Here is a 24,634-nt window from a genome sequence, read left to right on the forward strand (position 1 = left end):
CTTGTCATTCTCCCATTAAATAACGCAAGCTATTACCAATGAGTGGTTCTACATCATGGCTATACTGTACAGTACATTTGTCATTTGTAGTTAATGCTCCTGAGGTCTTGAAACAAGTACACAGCAATTTCTATATCCCTCATGCTAGAAAGATATGAATCATGTTTACAAACGTGATAAGCTCCAAAGTTTGCTAACTCCACCCTTGAGAACTGGCAAAACTCCGCTTTGTTCATAGACTATGCTGTACTGTGCTGTACTGTACTGCACTGTACTGTACTGTACTGTGCTGTGCTGTACTGTACTGTACTGTACTGTACTGTACTGTACTGTACTGTACTGTACTGTGCTGTGCTGTGCTGTACTGTACTGTACTGTACTGTACTGTACTGTACTGTGCTGTACTGTACTATGCTGTACTGTACTGTGCTGTACTGTACTGTACTGTATTGTACTGTGCTGTACTGTGCTGTGCTGTACTGTACTGTACTGTACTGTACTGTGCTGTACTGTACTGTACTGTGCTGTGCTGTGCTGTACTGTACTGTACTGTACTGTACTGCACTGCACTGTACTGTGCTGTGCTGTACTGTGCTGTACTGTGCTGTACTGTACTGTACTGTACTGTGTTGTACTGTACTGTGTTGTGTTGTACAGTGTTGTACTGTGCCATACTGTACTGTAGCGTACTGTGCTGTGCTGTACTGTACTGTACTGTGTTGTACTGTACTGTGTTGTACTGTACTGTGTTATTGTTGTACTGTGTTGTACTGTGCTGCACTGTACTGTAGCGTACTGTGCTGTGCTGTACTGTACTGTACTGTGTTGTACTGTACTGTGTTGTACTGTGTTGTACTGTACTGTACTGTACTGTGTTATACTGTGTTGCACTGTACTGTACTGTGTTGTACTGTACTGTGCTGTGCTGTACTGTGTTGTTGTAATTGTACTGTGTACTGTACTGTACTGTGTGTACTGTACTGTACTGTGCTGTGTTGTGCTGTTGTGCTGTAATGTGCTGTGCTGTGTGTACTGTGCTGTACTGTGCTGTGATGTGCTGTGCTGTACTGTGCTGTGTTGTACTGTGTTGTGTACTGTGCTGTGCTGTACTGTTGTACTGTACTGTACTATACTGTGCTGTGTTGTGCTGTGTTGTACTGTACTGTACTGTACTGTACTGTACTGTACTGTGCTGTACTGTACTGTGCTGTACTGTACTGTGCTGTACTGTACTGTACTGTACTGTACTGTACTGTGCTGTGTTGTACTGTACTGTACTGTACTGTACTGTACTGTACTGTACTGTGCTGTACTGTACTGTGCTGTACTGTACTGTGCTATACTGTACTGTACTGTACTGTACTGTACATCAAAAGGTAGAGCTTTGCTCAATCTCAGCCATGGACTTTATTATTGGTAACAATCTAGTTATGCATATGGGAAACTATCCACTATGGTAACCTCACCATACACTATGATAACATCACCATACATTATAACACCACCATACACTATGGTAACATCACCACCCACTATGACAACATCACCATACACTATGATAACATCACCACTCACTATGATAACATCACCACCCACTATGATAACATCACCACCCACTATGACAACATCACCATACACTATGATAACATCACTACCCACTATGACAACATCACCATACACTATGATAACATCACCACCCACTATGATAACATCACCACCCACTATGATAACATCACCATACACTATGATAACATCACCACCCACTATGACAACATCACCATACACTATGATAACATCACCACCCACTATGACAACATCACCATACACCTGATAACATCACCACCCACTATGACAACATCACCATACACTATGATAACATCACCACCCACTATGATAACATCACCATACACTATGGTAACATCACCACCCACTATGACAACATCACCATACACTATGATAACATCACCACCACTATGACAACATCACCATACACTATGGTAACATCACCACCCACTATAACATCACCATACACTATGATAACATCACCACCTACTATGATACACTATGATAACATCACCACCCACTATGATAACATCACCATACACTATGATAACATCACACCCACTATGATAATATCACCACCCACTATGATAACATCACCATACACTATGGTAACATCACCACCCACTATGACAACATGATAACATCACCACCCACATCACCATACATGATAACATCACCACCCACTATGACAACATCACCACTATGATAACATCACCATACACTATGATAACATCACCACCCACTATGACAACATCACCACCCACTATGATAACATCACCATACACTATGGTAACATCACCACCCACTATGACAACATCACCATACACTATGATAACATCACCACCCACTATGACAACATCACCATACACTATGATAACATCACCACCCACTATGACAACATCACCACCCACTATGACAACATCACCATTCACTATGATAACATCACCATACACTATGATAACATCACCACCCACAATGATAACATCACCATTCACTATGATAACATCACCACCCACTATGATAACATTACCACCCACTATGATAACATCACCATTCACTATGATAACATCACCACCCACTATGATAACATCACCATTCACTATGATAACATCACCATACATTATAACACCACCATACACTATGATAGTATCACCATACACAATGATAACATCACCATACACTATGATAACATCACCATATATTATGATAACATCACCACCCACTATGATCACATCACCATTCACTATGATAACATCACCACCCACTATGATAACATCACCACCCACTATGATAACATCACCATTCACTATGATAACATCACCACCCACTATGATAACATCACCATACACTATGATAACATCACCATACACTATGATAACATCACCATATGTTATGATAACATCACCACCCACTATGATCACATCACCATTCACTATGATAACATCACCATACATTATAACACCACCATACACTATGATAGTATCACCATACACAATGATAACATCACCATACACTATGATCACATCACCATTCACTATGATAACATCACCACCCACTATGATCACATCATTCACTATGATAACATCACCATACATTATAACACCACCATACACTATGATAGTATCACCATACATAATGATAACATCACCATACACTATGATAACATCACCATATATTATGATAACATCACCATTCACTATGATAACATCACCACCCACTATAACATCACCATACACTATGATAACATCACCACCCACTATGATAACTTCACCATACACTATGATAACATCACCACCCACTATGATAACTTCATACACTATGATAACTTTAACATACACTATAATAACTTCACCATACACTATGATAACATCACCATACACTAAGATAACTTCACCATACACTATGATAACATCACCATACACTAAGATAACTTCACTATCCAGTAAGATAAATTCACCATACACTAAGAAAACATCACCATCCACTATGATAACATCACCATACACTATGATATCACTATACACTAGGATAACATCACTATACACTAAGATAACTTCACTATACACTAAAATAACTTCACCATACAGTATAATAACATCACTATACACTATGATAACATCACCATACACTAAGATAACTTCACCATACAGTATAATAACATCACTATACACTATGATAACTTCACCATACACTAAGATAACATCACTATACACTAAGATAACTTCACTATACACTAAAATAACTTCATCATACACTAAGATAACTTCACCATACACTATGATAACATCACCATACACTAAGATAACTTCACTATCCAGTAAGATAAATTCACCATACAATAAGATAACATCACCATCCACTATGATAACATCACCATACACTATATCACTATACACTAGGATAACATCACTATACACTAAGATAACTTCACTATACACTAAGATAACTTCACTATACAATAAGATAACTTCACCATACACTAAGATAACTTCACCATGCACTAAGATAACTTTACCATACACTAAGATAACTTCACCATACACAAAGATAACTTCACCATACACTAAGATAACTTCACCATACACTAAGATAACTTCACCATACACTAAGATAACTTCACCATACACTAATATAACTTCACCATACACTAAGATAACTTCACCATAGACTAAGATAACTTCACCATAGACTAAGATAACTTCACCATACACTAAGATAACTTCACCATACACTGAGATAACTTCACCATACACTGAGATAACTTCACCATACACTGAGATAACTTCACCATACACTAGGATAACTTCACCATAAACTAGGATAACTTCACCATACACTAGGATAACTTCACCATACACTAAGATAACTTCACCATACACTAAGATAACTTCACCATACACTAAGATAACTTCACCATACACTAAGATAACTTCACCATACACTAAGATAACTTCACACATAACACCATAAGGATAACTTCACCATACACTAGGATAACTTCACCATACACTAAGATAACTTCACTATACACTAAGATAACTTCACTATACACTAAGATAACTTCACTATACACTAAGATAACTTCACCATACACTAAGATAACTTCACCATACACTAAGATAACTTCACCATACACTAAGATAACTTCACTATACATTAAGATAACTTCACCATACACTAAGATAACTTCACCATACACTAAGATAACTTCACCATACACTAGGATAACTTCACCATACACTAGGATAACTTCACCATACACTAAGATAACTTCACTATACACTAAGATAACTTCACTATACACTAAGATAACTTCACCATACACTAAGATAACTTCACCATACACTAAGATAACTTCACCATACACTAAGATAACTTCACTATACATAAAGATAACTTCACTATACACTAAGATAACTTCACCATACACTAAGATAACTTCACCATACACTGGGTATTACCTTCAGAAAAAGTGCTCGTTCCTCCTCTTTAAAGTCTCGCTCAAGAATGTCCCACAACCAGCAGACGACACGGTGCTTGTCATGGAAGCCTCCGTAGTACAGTGTGTTCTCGCGCAGATCTTTGAGGTCCACCGCCACATTGTCACCAGAGATCAACCTCTGGAACTACAGCATGGAACAATGCATTACCACACCTATAATCAAAATGAATATATTAAAAAAAAATAATATACAAAGCCTTTTTATCTTCCTAAAGCTTAATCACTTTACACTTTTCAAAAAGAACCACCTGGTATACTAATTATTCAGATGAAATCATAAATTGAGTATTGATTCTGAAATCTCTTTTTCTGGTGGAACCCTGAGTCAGGGATAACTTACTAGGCAGTTCTTGAGCTCTATAACTGGCCGGTCACCTACACTGTCTGTCAGGGTTGATCTGTTAATGATAATGTAATTGCGCAGTCAACCTAGGATGTGTGTGTGTGGAGGTTGGTTGCCCTATGATGGGAAGGAGTAAGTCTGAAGCTCAGGTAATCCAAAAGCAGGTAAAGCAGGTCCAGGACTGGACAAACAAAGTGAATTTTGATGTGAAGCAACAAACAACTGTCTTACCCAACACATGTGGTGTTATCATGGATACTTAACACAAGTTAACACTTTGGAATTTAAAGCCCCAATAAATAAACAACTACATTCAGCATGACCTGTGATGGTCAGTAACCAAGGGATAAAAAATTACCAACCTTCATTAGCTAAAAAGAAATGAGAAAGCTTAAGAATATATGAAACTTATTTTGAAAAGGGTTGGTGTATATCAATTTTTCACAGCCTTATATCAAGCTACTTAAGGTTAGTACCCGACACTTGACCGTATGAATGTTTATACACTTAGTAGAGTTATGGCCATAATCAAATAATGGACAAAACAAACTTATTTAACAAAATAAAAGGCATTACTTGAACAACTAGTCAACACAGCTGTCAGGTATGGGAGGAGCATTCAGAATAACTGCTCGTGCACAGAGACAGTAACTAGTGATTACAGGTTTATTATTCTGATTTGTGTGCACTTTTTATTAAAGCAACTAACATCTCTGAAGACTTTACTGAACTCTAGTCTTTTCACACTGTCATCAGCCACTGAATTCACAAACTACCACTAATACCTCTGGGATGGAAAAGAGTGAAAGCCATTCGGGATTGATGATGGAACGGAAGCCTCGGATGAAGGCCTTCGTCTGGTCCTTGATCTGTGTGTGCATCTTGAAGTGTGCCATCAGGTGGATGTAGACAATCTTGTTGTCATTGGTCACAGGTACCACCTTACCCCCAGGCCGCAATTCGTGCGTGATAATCTGGCCCAAATAGTCCTCATCGTAGGAAAAGGTCAGATCTAGCTCAATTACATCCCCGTCGTAGTGCTGAGAATAGCATATAAAGCAAGTTACACAAGTAAGGTTACTTACAAGTACAGTAATAAGAAAAACATAAAAAATCATCAGACAGTGAACATATTTCATCTTAAACAAACTCAAGAGCTCAAATTTACCTCTACATTAAGTAATTAAGGAACAACAAAACTGAAGAGCCATTAATATTTATATAAAATTTAATATTTTCTTGTTTCAAGTCTAAGAGTAGTACAGTATTGTATTGTACACAGTCCTTTAAGTTTCATGTCTACAGTACCTTAATATATGTCATTGACTTGTACAGCTCTGGGTCAAGTGACGGCAGCTCATCAATGGAGGAGTAGAGAGCAGACTGCTGCTCACCCAGCACTTGGCTCAGAAAGAAGGAGGCAAAGGGGCAGTCCACCACAATACCCTGTGAGATAACTTGGTAAACACATTGTCAGAAGCCACTGTTGTCACAATCATCTTTGTCACATTTCAACATTGCATGACACTATTCATTTAAACCAATTCATTGACTGACAAAGAAAGTATGATTGGAGAGATGTGAAGCAACATTACCTGTCAACTTAACTAAAGAGAGAAAACATATTATTTACACCAACAAGAAGAGTGACCATTCTCAGCCTTTACACAGGAGGAGCATGCACGATAATATTCTAACTATCTCTTACCATCTGAATAGAGCTGAGTCAACATAAGCTCACCTCGTACACAGCTTCACCCAACATAAGCTCACCTCGTACACAGCTTCACCCAACATAAGATCACCTCGTACACAGCTTTACCCAACATAAGCTCACCTCGTACACAGCTTTACCCAACATAAGCTCACCTCGTACACAGCTTTACCCAACATAAGCTCACCTCGTACACAGCTTTACCCAACATAAGCTCACCTCGTACACAGCTTTACCCAACATAAGCTCACCTCGTACACAGCTTTACCCAACATAAGCTCACCTCGTATACAGCTTTACCTAACATAAGCTCACCTCGTACACAGCTTTACCCAACATAAGCTCACCTCGTACAAAGTTTACCCAACATAAGCTCACCTCGTACACAGCTTCACCCAACATAAGCTCACCTCGTACACAGCTTCACCCAACATAAGCTCACCTCGTATACAGCTTTACCCAACATAAGCTCACCTCATACACAGCTTCACCCAACATAAGCTCACCTCGTACACAGCTTTACCCAACATACGTCCAGTAAACTCAAATAACAGGAGGTGATTTTCTGTCATGGAGGACGTAGGAGATGGGTAGAGTCGCTCTTCGCTGGTAAGGCGGAACAGGTTTAAGGACGGGTCAAATACTCTCTTAAGCGTCTCCTCCAGGAACTCTGAGGATACAGATATATCTCCTTACAAAACTGAACACAGGAACCTCGGGGTATATGCTGAGTTTTCTGTGGTTCAGTACCGTGCACCCATAGAGAGTATTGTATATTGTTGTAAGTGAATAGAGAGTATATTTCATTGGTTTAGTAATGTTTTTCACCATTGTATGTGTATTTAAAGAAGAGCATACTGAAATACCATAAATGTTTGTGTTTATGGGTGACCCAAGTACCTCAATACTATTCCCAGTTTGACAATTTGTGGGGTCTGTGGAACTTAACCCCCGAGAACAGCAAGGGTCAACTAGTAAGCTATCAATTTCATGGTCAGGCAAAATCAGTATTTAATAATCTAAAAGACCTAATGAAAAGGGACATTAACTTCAATTAGAGAAAAAGGCTGCTGAAAGGTTATATATGACAAGGACTGATGTATGGGTCAGAAGCGTAGAGACTTCAACACACACCAGAAAGAGGATGGTGGCCTTTGGAATGTGGTGTTACAGGCAAATGCTAAGAATAATTTACAGTGAGAGGAAAACAAATGAAGAAGTATTATGGTTAGCAAAAACTTCAAGAGAAATACTTGAAGTGCATAGAAAAAGAAAATGAGATACCAGGGGCAGATCCATGGGGGTCCTGGAGGTCTGGACCCCCCTTTTTCATCAGAAAATTTCAATAATTTTTCATTAATGCAACATTTTTCTCAGGCATTTTTGTACAGTACAGTAAAAGATATTACTATTGACTTCAGAATAATTCCTAATATCAAGTGCACATGGTTTCAAAATGCCTATGATATTGATCAGATTTCAAAAAAATTATCTGGGGGAAGTTTACAGCACCCCCCACCCCCTGCACCCTGATGTTTAAGGTAGTCTACATTCCACCTAACACTACCTCTATCATCCCACCCATAGTTCAAGGTGCTATTGCTGCTTTTAAAGCGTATTATTTATGTACGACCTTCGCTCAGGCTATTGCTGCTACTAAAGTTGAGAAAACGCTCAGAGAGTTTTGGAAGGACTACAACATTTTTCAATGTATAAAGAACATAGCTGCAGCATGCGATGAGGTTACAGGTCAGTGCATGAATGGAATATGGAAGGTCCTGAAAAAATATGTGAACAGTTTCAAAGGATTTAATGAAGATAAAGTAATTTCTGAAATTAGTAACAAGATAGTGGAGTTGGGTAAACAGCTGGAGTTAGAAATTGATAATGAAGATGTTGAACAGTTGGTGGAAAGTTTAGCAGAAGAGCTAAGTAACGAGGATCTTATTGAACTGGATGCACAGAAAATTGCAGAGGAAGAAGAGAGACAAAATGTAGAAAAAGAACCTGCACCCCCCAAAAGGTTTCAGTGAAACAAATGGCAGAGGCATTTGCTACTACAGTATTAATAAGGGGATGCAAATGTTTGAAGAAATGGATCAAAATGTTGAGCATTTTGCAAAAGGTGACAGACTGATCTAAGATGCACTTGCTTGCTACAGGGAGATTTACAATGAAAAGAAAAGGCAAACTGTGCAGTCTAAATTGGACATATATTTTAAGAAGTCCCCCACTGCTGTCTCCTTACGCCCTTCACTCCCTAAAGATGATCCAATACCTTCAACAAGCAAGTATGTTAGCCTGTCTGAAGAAAGCAAAATTGATGACCCACCCAGCCCTGTCTCCTCCTCTGCTTCACCCAATTAATGTAGTCTCCATGTTTAATTAAAAATTATTGAGGCCCTGTGTGCATTCAGCTGACTACATTAAAGGTAAGTGCACAGTAACACTTTATTAATTTTTCATTATTTATATATATATATATATATATATATATATATATATATATATATATATATATATATATATATATATATATATATATATATATATATATATATATATATATATATATATATATATATGCTGAGAACCACAAGGAAAGTAGAAAACACGAAGTTCCTAAGCAACAGCAGAGGGAGTGAGACCTGGTCTCACCTCTCTGTATATATACACCTTGGGATTTGTATTACTCTCTAGTCTGTACTCCACCCTGAAGATGTGAATTATCTATATCGGACTTACGACCTGATTTAGTCCCAATAATGTATATATATATATATATATATATATATATATATATATATATATATATATATATATATATATGTATATATATATATATATATATATATATATATATATATATATATATATATATATATATATATATATATATATATATATATATATATATATATATATATATATATATATATATATATATATATATATATATATATATATATATATATACACACACACAGGTTGTACCTCTCTAGTCCGGCAACCTCGGGACCTGACGGTGCCGGACCATGGAAATTCACCCTTTTCCTGGATAGATAGTGACTTGTGCTTATGCCTGGAAGCACTAGCACCACTTTCTCTGCATCATGGTCTCTTTGAAGACATATTGAAGGGTTAAATGTCGTATAGTAGCTTCTCAAATTTCGCGAGTTTTTAATTCTTAACGTATTTTATTGGAACACACAAAAAAATAAATAAATACAAATTTTGACGGCGGAAACTTGAATTTCGACGGGTTTGAACGGCCCGCCAACGTGCAGACGACGTGCATAATCGTGTAAACAGCGTCATTTCTCTTATGTACAAAAGATTCATTATTGTTTATTACTGAATGTCTTTTTTATTGAATTAATGTTTATGTGTGCAAAATGAGCAATACAATTCATTAATAATATGTAGAATATTAAAACACACGAGGAAATGACACAGCATTGTTTTCGTTGATTACAAAACCAGTGACTGACTGGTTCTACATATAAAACTGAAGAAAATAAGACCTTGGTTGTAGCTGTAGTAAAATTAATATGGTTGTTTTAAGTAATGTTATTTAATGTTAATAAATGGAACAATAGAAGTAGCTAACGATAATGGTAAAGAAAAAAGAGAGATCGCATATGTAAGTGCGCATGCGCACACGTGAAAACATATCATCATTACTTTACATAAGAATATGAAAGCAACACTTATTTACTGTTCATATATATTTTAATTAATGTTTCTGAATTTGTTTTTATTGAATTAATGTACGTGTGTGCAAAATTAACAATACAATTTATTAATAATACGTGGAATATTAGAGGAGACGAGACGGCTGCCGGCATTGTTTATGTTAAAGCTTACGAAACCAGTGACTGATTGGTTCTACATATAAAACTGAAGAAAATAAGACCCTGAGTTTAGCTGTAGTAAAATTAATGTAAAAAAATGAATATGGTTGTTTGAAGTACCTGTAATGTTATTTAATGTTAATAAATGGAACAATATAAGTAGCTAACCATTAATGGTAAAAAAAAAAAGTGAGACTGCTCGTATGTAAGTGTGCACATGTGAAAACATATCGTCATTACTCTACATAAGAAAATGAAAGCAACATTTATTTACTGCTCATACATATTGAAGGGTTAAATGTTGTACTCTGTATAGACAAGCAGAGAGAGAGAGAGAGAGCAGCCGAACTGCCGGATGTAAACAAACCTTAATTTCCCGTGACTTTTTTTTTTTTTAAGGGGATTAGCCCACCCGGGCATAGGTCACTGACCCACATTGGGGCCTGAGGGGCAAAAATTGAATAGTCCTGTAATAATAATTCAGATAAGTTAAAAAAAAAAGAGCTGCCTATCTACCTATTGGACAAACTAAAATCGTACCGGACCACGGGAGTTTCCGGACCACAGAATGCCGGACTAGAGAGGTACAACCTGTATATATATATATATACAATAGCTATTACAAAGCAAGCATATACAGTACTGTACAGTGACCCCTCGTTTAACGAACACCTCGGTTAACGTAATTTCGATTAACGAACTGCCTTCCATAAGGATCTTCAATTCGGTTAACGAACAAAAATTCGGTTAACGAATTTCTTACGAACCGACCTCAACATGTTTTTGCTTGCACTGGCCGGGCAACCAGCTTTAGTATCAGTCCGCCAATACATTAATCGGTTCTAGGGCTTAAATTCCTTACTATTTTAGTAAATATCAAGAAGTTTATACTATTCAATAATTTTAAAAGTTTAATATTCAATTTTTTAGTCATTTTAACAATTATTGAACATAATTGAAGGTAAAGTGACTAGTTTAATGCGCGGCATCCAGCCTCTTAACACAGCAAACAGGCGTTAGTCTCTCTCTGTTTTCACTGGAGGTAACATCTTGCTTGAGACTCTCTTCAACTAAACGCTTTTTTTCTGTGTTTCCAAGCAAATTATTGGTCATTTTGAAATATATTTTACATATTGACAATATATAATGCAGTGCAGTGTTGATTTAAAGAAAATAATCTTGAATTACACCAGAGAGCTAAAATTTTATGGGTGAAATGGCGCCATGGGGTGACTTCTCTTCCACCCCAATGCCTTCTCTTCTTCCTTCTCCTCCACCCCCATTCTAAATCCCATCATCATCATCCAGGAGCCTTCTACATACACACCTCAAAGTAAGTGAACTTTTCTACCATTTTTGTTGAATTTAGGAAATTTTCAGCGAGCTGGAACCAATTACCCAAAAACCCATTGAAACAATGGTTTCGGTTAACGAACTTTTCGGTTAACGAACGACCTTCTGGAACGGATTGAGTTCGTTAACGGAGGGGTCACTGTATATGTGTATGACTTTTGTAACTGAAACAGTGAAATATAAGGAATTAAATCACCTTTGAAAACTCCATCTTGGTCAATGCCAGCTTCATCTAAGCCTTGTTCATTGATGAAACGGACCCGTATCATGCCCTTGAGTGATCGAGGAGAGAGAGATGCCAGCTGTCTATATCCATCCTCAACAAGGCGAGAACTGTGTAATAAAATCACATTTGTCAGTAACAGTGGTCATCTTTGGCTGCCACAACACACAGGAACAGTACTACATCTTTGATTAGTAACACCATGTTCAACAAGTATGCACTCAAGCATGCACGCACGCATACACGCCTGCACGCACACGCACACTTGAGGTCTTTCATGTCAACACCTACGGACGAGTTACTGCACTACGTGACCTCACACAGTATGGCAAGAGACCAGCCCTGGCCATCAACTGTAAACTATAATAATTTGTATGTTCAATTCATGTTCCTCCTCCTTTTAGTAATGAAAGATTTTGTTAAACAACCCAACAACCTCATGTCTTGTATGTAATAAGTAATTTGTCTAATGTAGGCTATAGTTTTATCCTTCAGGCTTTTTTTTTTTGTTTTTTTGTTTTTTACGGACATTAGCCCACCCGAGCACAGGTCATTTTATGACCTACATCGAGGCCTGATGGGCAAAAATATAATAAAGTACAGTAGAGTCGGGATATATCGCGAGATAGGGGTCCAAGGATGTTCGTTATATACTAAATCGCGATTTATAATTACATGTAATCAATGGGGAAAATAGGGTTAGGTTCTGGAGGCCAAAAAAGGTGACTAAACTTGACATAAAATGGCACACTCTAAAGTTAGCAGAATATTATTAGCATTTCTGGAATCCTTGCAAAACAGCGAATAATTTGAATATAAACGTCATATATTTTGCACAAGAGATAAAAATTAATCCCCTGTATCACATTACAGCAGTGATTTATGAGTTCTAGAATATATGTACGTATATATACAGCATTGTCTGCATTTATGCGGATTTGGTTTACGCATTTGGTCATTTACTCGGCACCTTGCCAGAATGAAAATTTTAAGTTACGCGGTTCATTCCATTATTTACGCAGGAAGCGGCGCCCGGAGGGTGCGCATTAGGTCGCTCTTACGTTATTGCTGACATCATATGACGTATCGGACTGTGATTGGGCCAGCATCCTTACCTCCCTCCGCCGCTAGCTGTGATTGGTCTCATGTAACATCACGTGCCCTGCCACCAGAGGGAAGAAGTCGCTGACCTAGCGGGGCCTGTCTCGTTGTTCTCAGTTCTCCGCGTACAGTATACTGTTCTCTCTTGTGCCCGCTATTCCCCTCACAATGGCTTCCGCTGGACCCCCACCAAACCCCGAGAAACCTTGAACTACCTGGTAAAAGCCATGGTTATGTGAAGGAGTCATCGAGTTGGGGGAGAAAATCAAGCTCATCCTTGACAAAGACACAGTCAAGCATCGGTATGAAGTGTCTAATAACCTTCTGTCGAAAATTATGGAGCCGTATGTCCAGATGTATCACGACAACATCAATGCTAGTCTCGCCCGCAACCCACCACAGCCAGCCCAAGTCAGTGATAGTGACAGTGAGGATATGGACTTTGAGGGGTTTGTCAGGGAGGCCCTGCAAACTCTGTGTGTGATAGTGATTCACCGGAGGGCCACTAATCTGCCCTCTGCCTCGGAACCAGCTGCCATCCACGTGTGCCGACCCACCTCTTCTACTAACGTAAGTGTTAAACACCTTTAGATTTGTAGTTTTGCATTTAGATATTATGTGTGTGTCAATACCATCATAAAATTATGATGTAATTTTTACTGCAAGGTAAATTAATCCCATATGTTCTGTTATTTCGTTTACGCGTTTCTCGTTTTACGCAGACCTCCACGGGTTCAATTGACCGCGTAAATGCAGATTATACTGTATAGTGATTTAAGGGCGATTTAGGAGTGTTTCTGACTTTACACGAGGTCCCAGGAACGTAACCCTCCCGCAGGTTGCGAGTCTGCTGTATATTGGAAAACTTTGATAATTTTGGTAGTACTGTAGTGATAAATTTGAAATATTTCCTGCACGATTTCCCTCGCAAAATAAAAAAAAATCATTGCTATATACAGTACAGTTGTACCCCACTTAACGCGGTCAATTGAACCCAGAGGGTCCCGCGTTAAGTGAAATCCGCGTTAAGTGAACAACAGAACATATGGGATTAATTCCAATAGAAACCGGCCCGACCCCCAAACTCCACTTTTTGAAGGCACATACCTATGTTGTAGTAAAAATAACATCTTAATTTTATGATGGTACATGCACACAATTAATACTTAAGAGAAATAGAGAAATACAGTCGCCAAGTTAATGTCCATTCAAATAATGGACTCAACTCCCTCCCCCTCTCACACTACACAGCCGGCTAACAGATGGTCGGTCGGTCCCTCCCTCCCCCCCCCATCCCCCACCAACCGTCCCAAGGAGATGTGTGGGATAACCTCAAACTAAAGTTAGGAAAATATAATTGACATTGCTGGATTCCTTGTAAGACCAGGAATATTTTGAATATAAATGTCATATATTTTGGACAAAAGATAACATAGTTACCTAGAGAAAAATTTTTATCTAAAAATTGTAAGTTTAAAGCAAAATATATGTTTATATTCAAAATGATCACCAAATTATAAGAATTCCAGCAATGTAAATTATATTCTGACCGGGTAATTTGTATGAATTTTATGAGCTAAAACAAATATCTTCAGTTAATAAAAAAAATAATAATCTTCACGACACTATCTGTCAATCAAAGTACCCCACCTTGCCTCCCCCCCTCTTCCAACCGCGCGGTCAGTCCCAACCCTCCCCCCCACCCCCCACCAATCCTCCCTTCCAGAGTTTTTAACATTTAGTATTAAATAATACCTCAGATTAAAGTTAGGATAATATAATTGACATTGCTGGATTCCTTGTAAGACCAGGAATATTTTGAATATAAATGTCATATATTTTGGACAAAAGATACCATAGTTACCTAGAGAAAAATTTTTATCTAAAAATTGTAAGTTTAAAGCAAAATATATGATGTTTATATTCAAAATGATCACCAAATTATAAGAATTCCAGCAATGTAAATTATATTCTGACCGGGTAATTTGTATGAATTTTATGAGCTAAAACAGGCAGTCAGGCAGGGTGGCGGGTGGGGCAAATCTAAAAATAGCGTCTCGGACACTCACCGCGTATATGTGGAAAAAACCCGCGTTAAGTGAAAGTTCAGCTTTGGCAAGGCACCACGTATATGCGAAAACGCGTTAAGTGAAAGCGCGTTAAGCGGGGTAAAACTGTATAGGAAAATGTCGATAATTTTGGTAGCTGCAATATAAAAAAATCTTTATATTAAGTCGCTATATATCCCGACCCTACTGTAATAATAATAATAATAATAATAATAATAATAATAATAATAATAATAATAATAATAATAATATTAATAATAATAAAAGTACGTAATAAAATTTAATATAAATTATAATAATAATAATAATAATAATAATAAAGAGCATTAAATAAATAAATAAATAAAAAATATACTAAGAGTGAAACAATATATGTACGTTGTGTTGTCAATAGTAAGAGAAACAATTGAGACCCTGCAATTGTGTGTAAATGAGGCAGAAAGTCAGATCAGCAACTTGGGACTTGGTCACAATTTTTGTGATGCCATTGGCAGCAGGGTCTACCATTAAACAACACATTATGCTTCCAATATCTTCCCAGGTAGTAGTACCTCCCTGTTTGGTAGCTGCCTACTACCTGCTGAACTTTTACAATAAATCATTAATTATTATTATCACACACACACACACACACACACGCACTACTTTGCTGTCACTCGGAATCAAGTATGACGACCATTCAGCTGTGATAAAATCATATGAGTTATTAAGGATGTCACCCTCTTTGGTGAGCTCTGAGGTGACTAGAGAGGTCGATATGGGACCGGCAGGATCGTTCACAGATGTTGCACATGTGGAGGGTGACATCTAGTGCGGGAGGGGCGGCGGCAGTGTCTGTCTCGGTTTGCAATCGGGCTAAATCGAAAGTATTGACACGGGCTAAATCGAAAGTATTGACACCTTCTCGTGTGGTGCTCCTCCAAGCGTTACGGTGTGGAGTAATCGATCGTCTCCCAGGTGAGTGGGTCGATTTGGCACTTTTCAAGTTTGTCTTAAGACTATTCTTATACCTTTTCAGTTGCCCGTCAGCTTTACGTTTACTAATCGTTAGGTGACTGTAAAGTAGCTGTTTTGGCAGTCTACTGTCGTCCATGTGGGTAACATGGCCAGTCCAACGTAGGTGTTCATTGATAATAGTAGCCTCAATGCTCCTACAGTTGGTGTCAGCGAGAATACTGGCATTAGTTCTCTTGTCTTCCCAGCGAACTTGGAGGATGGAACGTAGACTACGTTGGTGAAAGTTTTCAAGTGCCTGAGGTGCCTCCTGTATGTGACCCATGTCTCACTGCCATATAGCAGGGTGGGGAGGACCACTGCTCAATATACATGCAACTTTGTAGATAATTTCAGCTCCCTACAGCTGAAGACACGGGTATGGAGTCTGCCAAAGGCTTGAGATGCACATCTGATCCGATGTTGAATCTCTTCATTATCGATGTTCATGGTGGTGGACAGGTGTGAGTAGAGATACTGGAAGTGGGTAACATTAGTGAGGGTGTGGAGGTGTGATTGAACCAGGGGCAGGCTGTAAGAAATCTGAGACTTACCTACATTCACCCCATGGCCGAAGTATGCATACACATCTGTGTAGGTGTTCAAGTACTCCTGTAGGTCGTGTTCAGTGTTAGCGACGAGGGTGGGATCTGCAAACTAAAGTTCAGTAATGGAAGCAACCGACACTTTTGTTCCTGCCTGGAGTCGTCTTATGTTGAAAAGATCCTTCATCCGGTACTGGATGTCCACCCTCCAGGCTAAATTGGCACTGGCATGAGTAAGGAAGGCTGCCAAGAAAATGAAAGAGAGCTGGTGCCAGTACACATCTTTGTTTTACCCCCGTTTGGATGGGGAAGAGCTCTGACTGGGTGCCATTGTGCAAGACACTGCCGTTCATACCATTGTGGAGTTGCCTCACAATGGCAATGAATTTTGATGGGCAGCCAAAATGGCTGAGAGTCCACCAGAGGGCATACCTGTTGACCGAGTCGAAGGCCTTGGTAAGGTCAATGAAGGCCATGTATAGGTCTCGACGCTGTTCTCTGCACTTTTCCTGCATATGGTGGGCAGCAAAGATCATGTCAGTGGTGCCACGTGATGGTCTAAAACCACAATGAGATTCTGGGAGGAAATTTTCCGCCTCAGGAAGAAGTATGTTTAAGAGGACTTGGGCGATAATCTTGCCAGCTAAGGAGAGCAGCGAGATCCCACGGTAGTTGCCACAGTCTGACCGGTCTCCCTTGTTCTTATAAATTTTGATGATAGAGGCGTCTTTAAGAGTTTGGGGGATTTCTTCCTTGTTCCATATATTCTACAGGAGAGAGTGGAGACGGCTGGTAAGCAGAGGTCCTCCTGCTTTATACACCTCAACTTGGATTCCATCAGGCTTTGTTATTTTTCATTTGCTTGATGGCATTAGCTACCTTATCCAGGGATGGAGGATAGCTGAGGGGGGGCAGCTCTGGGTGCTGAGGTACCTTCTGGGTAGTCAGGACATCTACATCAGTGTTTCGGTTGAGCAGCGAAAGGAAGTGCTCTTTCCAGCACTGACAGATGCCTTCTTCGTCTTTAATTTGGGAGTTACCGTTGGATGAGCGATGGGGGGCTGTGCCATGAGTGATTGGCTCATAAAATGTTTTAGTGGAATTGAAAAGTTCACGTATCTTGTGTTGATCTGCAAGTTTTTGCATTTCAAATGCTTTATTTTTAAACTAGTCATTCTTTAGATTGTGAAGTTCATGCTGGGCTGCCACTTTCTTCTTGTGGAAGGTATCAGTTTTGGTCTGAGACTGAAGGTTGGTCTGCCAGTCAGTTAAAGCAGCATGTTTATCATCGACGAGCACGTTGATTTCTGGGTCTCTGCAGGTTTTTGTCATGATAGTGTAAAAAATATCCCATTCGGCACTGGGATTCGGGTTGTTTGTTGTCTGGTTGTTTATCAGCCCATGTTTGAGCTGCTCTCTGAAAGCATGTGCTACTGCTGAATCCTCCAGAAGCTTGGCGTTAAAAACCTCTTTTGGAGGCTTGCGGCCTTCGCCGTTTTGAGGCAACATGAAGGGAGAGTTTGGATTTAACGAGCCACGCATGACTCGGGTGATGAGGACATCTTGGCAATCTCTTTCTCTGACAATGATGTAGTTAATGAGATGCCAGTGTCTGGATCATGGGTCCCAAGAACCCCTGAACTTGTCGGCCTGCCTGAACAAGGTATTGGTGATAGTGAGGTTGTGTGCAGCACACTTGCTGAGGAGGAGTAGGCCATTGGGATTACACTTGCCTATTGCATTTTTTCCTTTGATTCCATGCCATATGTCAGAATTTCTTCCAACTCTGGCATTGAAGTCACCTACAAGCACAACCTTATCTTCTCTGGGGATAGAGGTCAACATAAAAGGCCTCCTTGATGTCATCTTCTGCATCCAGTGTTGAGGCGTATGCATTGATGAAGAAGGTATGACGTGAGTGATTCAGTGGGACCTGGAGCATCATGAGGCGCTTGTTGATCCCAATAGGCATTTCAGTTAGCCCGTGTAGGATGCATTGGTGAATGGCAAAGTCAACTCCATAAATGTGGCTTTTCTCCGCAGCAGACCTACCCTTCCAGAAGAAGGTAGAGCCAGACCCCCGTTCTGTGAGTTGACCCTCGTCTGGGAGCCGGGACGCACTAATGGCTGCTATGTTGATGTTATACCTAGACAGCTCTTTTGCCACAAGGGAGGTTCTTCTTTCAGGATACGCATTTGTGCCATTATCCAGAAGGGTCCTGACATTCCATGCAGCGACCATAAGAAGTTGTATACAGTAGTTTGTTTTTTCTTTTATCTGTTTTATCTGTTTTCAACCACATTAGGATGACCTTACTGGGTGTGGTTGCCCAGTCAGGTTGGTTTTTTAGGCAGATTAAGTTTAGGGCATCTTTTCTAGCCCCCTCCGCATGTGGGTTGAGCAGTGTGGCTCTTGGAAAGGGCTGCTTAGATCCCAGTGCATAAATGACCACCTTATCTATACCGCCCATGTGTAGGGTTGTGACTAGAGACTCCCGGCAGTCATCTCTGGCTGTCCCCGTCGCCACTCATCTGTCGCCATAGGATTATTGGAAGTATTGGGGTTTTGATGATGATGAAAAGTATAATGGGCTGGATGATGGCTGCATGTGAGTTGATTTATGTGATGAGGCAGGAGCCCAGATTGTTGGATTTCACTTTAGTAGCAGTGTCCATCATGCATTGCCTTCATCCGCCGGTGTAGTCATTGGGTTCCTATGATGGTCACCTCTTCCGCCTATACTGCCGTTAGGGTCTAGCTCTGTAAGCATGTCTGCCTGATGCGGGGCTGCACAGCAGATTGTTCATTCAGGGTTTACTCCCGTAGCCTTATATCTACCAAGGTTAATCTGCAAGGCAGCGAGGCAGTGGCTGGTAGGTGCCAGGATGTGTCCATATATCAGTGGGCCTATGCGCCGTTCCTCTGAACCCAAGAGGCACCCAGTTACCGTGTGTTGCCACGAGGAGACACAACAGGAGTCTTGATGGTGAAGAGGCTGTGTACTGGCAGGGAAAGACTTATGCAAGTTGCTTCCCTGTTCGCCACAAGAGCTAGCCAGCAGCGGCAGCTGAAAGTGAGAGGAAGCAAGCAGTGCTTGCTGCCACACTAGATGCATTACATCACCTTGTGTGTGTGCACACACAAACACACACACACACACACCGAGAAATATAAGTACAGGGTGTTACGACCATGTCGTATTTTTCTCTTCTTTTTGTATATAACATGCTTCCATGTTGTTTCATATTATTCCTGTAATGATGTGTTATATTTACTATTATATAATCTAGTCACCTTACCCTGTGCTGTTAAGGTCTTAACTGTCATTATTTGTTCAAGCCCATCATATTTCTTCATTTAATATTGTAACAAGCATTCTTTGTTTCTCTAACGACCATCTGCATCGTTAAACGACCCATGTTTCACCAGCTGGTCGCATTGGCGGGAGCTGACCCTATATATAGTAGTCACCAGTAGACGGAGGGCAGTCCAGTCCTCTCGTCATTCAGTTCACGTTCTTTTGAGTGACACTTGTCACCTGTTACTTATACTTCATTTTATTTCTGTGTTGTTCCTGTCGCCACCAATGTGGTATATCTATGTGAGTACCTATTTATGTCTCTGTTTGTGTCCATCAGTATTTGCTTAGTTACATTTAAGTAATTCAGTGTTAACGTAATCCTGTTCCGATGTTTTAGTATCATTTGTGTCTTAAAGGTTTCGATAGTGAATCAATTTGTTGTGGCAGCCTACGAGGCTCTTTATTGTGTAATATTTAATTTAATTAAATTCTTAAAGGTTTACTTTATTTATTTTTATTACCTTTTGATTTATTTCACTTTTCTTTTTGTTTGGTTACGCCTAGAACCTGGATATTAAAGTAAATTAAGAGACGGCGTAACAAGGGTCAAAACTTTTAAGTAAGTTAAAACATATATTAGTTATTAATCAAATTATAAATACCATTGACTCAATACTAAAGAACTGTCATAACTTTCCCCATGTCTGCCTGCCAGCCAGTCAGCTGCCTTACTACGAAAAGATCCCAGGCCTTAGTTGCAAGCTTGTAGTGAACACACTACAGGCAGATAGCTTGACCATTACCTTATTATGATCATTAACCCACATCTTACATCATCATCAACAACCTCATTAAAGACCATCAATATGTTAGATCAACAAATAACATTATCAAGTGGTGTTAGTGTTCATAAGGAAGGTGTGAACAGTACAGGTGGTGTGTTCACTCCACCATACGGTACACCACTATGTTCATCCTCTCACTACATACTACAGTATAGTACTATAATTGATTATATCGTCATCAGTTACAATAATAATAATAATAATAATAATAATAATAATTAACGGTTTATTGAAAAAATTCTGCAGCCCGAAGGCTGAAAATAAATATTGGACATAAATGACTTATTACATACATTGGTAGTTTAACAAAAGCCTTCATTAGAGAAAGGTAAAGGAACATACAGTGAACATACAGATTAATGTAGGTGTTGAACAGCAAACTCGTAGTGTAGTAACTCCCTCCCAGATGGTGTTAGGAGGAACTCACGTGGTGTAGTAGTTCCCTCAGATGGTGTTATGAGGGACTTGGCGTGGTATGATGTCTGGTTGTATGGCAACCAAGAGATACAGTAGACTCGCAACTTACGGGAGGGAGGTGAAGTGATATGTTTGACAGTTGGCACCGAAGGTCTAGTGCGTGTTTATTTATCAGTCCTTAAGAGTGACTAAGTTTTTATCTTATAAAATGTCACTGAACTGACCTGGGAGAATATAACTTACATTGTTGCGATTCTTGTAAGATAGTGATTAATTTAAATATAAACATAATATATTTTGCACTAGACCTAAAAAATTTGAAAATTTTGAGCTTTAAATTGAAAATTATAACCTAATCCCAGGGGTAATCCGCTTATAGTTGAAAAGGCATAAGAAAAATACACGTAAGTTGCGAGTCTATTGTACTTCAATATTGTTTACTCTTTGTTTGTGGCGATGTGTACAGTATTGTATAACAACACTTGAAACTTGTTCCTCACCTAAATCTGTCTTCTTTCTTTCCAACATTATTTTGTTTCCTCTGGGAGCTGATGAACAGCTGTGCATATACAAACTCCACTAAGACTCACTCAACTCACATTTCATGTAGCTTATTGGTTCATGGACAAGTAAGTGTGTTCGTATCATCTTACCGGTGTACTGTGATGAGGGTGGAATGAGGAGTCGCACAGGCAGCATCAGTTAGCCCTAAAACAAGCTTTTCATTATTGACATGTTTTCTGAAGAGTAGAACTCTCTCTGTGTGAGGGATTATGTGTGGCATTTTCTGCATCAGCACCTGCAATAGATGGATAACTTAAATAATTGACCACCTAAAACAAGACTCATCAAATTGTTCACAGGATAAAAGACCACCATGTTCCACACACTAGATACAGTACTGAGGTTAATGACTGAATACAATATAAAAGTGTATGTCATACTGGGAGTATAATAAGGGCTCAACTGAGGGGATGGCAGCCCAGTTGTTAACTCAATCATATAACCATTCTATTTTATCTAAATAAAATATATTTTAACATCAACTTTAAAATTATTCCCTCAAGCATCAGAAGAATATACCATTATGCAGTTATTGTATATCATTACTATTTCACAATTTTTACAGAAGGGGGTGGGACCAGACCTTACCCCCCCCCCCAGTGAGTACAGTACAACATACTGCACTCTCCTCATCTTCATGTTATAAACTATTGATCCAAGGCTCTACACAAGAGTCTCCTAGGTAAGGAACTACTGTACCTGTATAGTATCAGGTTAGGTCTGTTCTCTCAAACTTTACTAATGAGGCCTAGGGTCAGTTTGCAGCAAGGCAACTAATTGGCTGGTGGACAGACATGCGAAGAGTTGTTTAGTACTGTATGGCAGGCATGGGCAGCCCGTGGGCCACATGTGGCTCAAACCATATCTTTGTGCGGCCTGCAGAGTGATTGAAAAATTCTATTTAATGTGGCCCATGTTTCATATAGATGCAGCCAGTTTATGGTGACTAAAGCAATATTTATTAAAAGGATAATCTTCACACACACAATTCATTACTGTTTCATCACCTAAGAGTAAGTAACTACTAAAATGTAATAGTGAAATAAGTATAAATAGTCAACAATATAAAGATTTAACTTGTGTGTGTTTATGGGACAAGTTCAGCACGGTCTGTTTGATGGATTAGCTATGTGGCAGTGGGTCATTTGAGAGTTAACTAAGGTTGGCTGAGTCCAAGTGGGGTTATGGGTGGTGGTCACACAGGTCAAAGGTAAAGGTCTCTTCCTTGTTGACAGATTATCTCTCCATAGTGCCTCATCCTTCATGCCTGGTGTCTGTTCTATCTACTTATTCTTGTCTGCATTGCATTGCAGACTATCTTACAAAGATTCCAGCAATGAAATTTATATTCTGCTAAGTCTACTCAACTACATTTTATAAGATAAAAGCTTTTAGCCTAAACAGCCTTCATCCTGGCTGGGAGGAGGGGGGGGGGATGGGGTTGACGTTGTAGTATCTTACATGATTTAATGGGAGAATGAGAAGCCACATGCTGAGTCTTACTCATGGCGTTTATTCTCTGTTGTTGTGTACTACCAGCCTAACACATTCGTGATTACACAGGCCTAAACACATCCTAACTTTGGCAAGAAGTAACATAATATATAATGTGTATATAATCAATAAAGGCAGCATATAAACATACTTATATATAACACTATTTCTCCCTTTCAAAAGAGAGCATGGCTGCTACAAATCCTAAATAAACAAAACTTACAGAATTACATATGGCAGGGAAGAAGGGAATAGAACACAACAAATATAACTTCCTTACTAAACAGTTTTGAAAGGCCTGTTCACAATTCAGATAATCAGAGGTCTAATTTAATTACAGGTCACCTAACTCTGCTCGATCTTCTCGGACTATTCCCTCCATCAAGCTTTACAGGGGTTTCACATGCACTCTGTGCATTATCAGTGACAGACATATCATCACTACAGTCAGTTGACACAGTGAGTGGATGCTGGGAAACATCTTTGACCTCATCATCATGATGATCATCTGCAACTGTGTCAAGTTTATCATCATGTCCTGGTGCTACATTCATCTCGTCATGTGCCTGAATGATGTGATCCACATGAACAGATCTCAAGGAGTTACCACATTTCACTAAATATGTCCTAGATCCACATACCTTGTCAATGACACCAGTTATCCACTTTGCATATACAGTACCATAACCTTTAGCCATGTTCTTAACTCTCACCCTATCATTTACCTTGAACACTCTTTCACTGGAACTCTT

At 39.2% G+C, this 24,634-nt stretch overlaps 1 protein-coding gene across 1 annotated transcript in view; it reads right to left on the reverse strand.

The window, feature by feature from the left end:
* Positions 1–24,634, reverse strand: part of LOC121858936 (ubiquitin-protein ligase E3B-like) — a gene marked incomplete in the record, with an annotated part of 72,377 nt that overhangs the window by 15,206 nt on the left and 32,537 nt on the right. The window contains 6 exon segments of the mRNA XM_042355590.1: positions 5,025–5,189; positions 6,194–6,448; positions 6,717–6,854; positions 7,629–7,792; positions 12,526–12,662; positions 22,478–22,623. Coding sequence (XP_042211524.1) covers positions 5,025–5,189; positions 6,194–6,448; positions 6,717–6,854; positions 7,629–7,792; positions 12,526–12,662; positions 22,478–22,623 — 1,005 coding nt within the window.

This window comes from Homarus americanus, unplaced genomic scaffold (assembly GCF_018991925.1).
Source record: "Homarus americanus isolate GMGI-L3 unplaced genomic scaffold, GMGI_Hamer_2.0 scaffold8226, whole genome shotgun sequence".
NCBI classification, from domain to species: Eukaryota; Metazoa; Arthropoda; class Malacostraca; order Decapoda; family Nephropidae; genus Homarus; species Homarus americanus.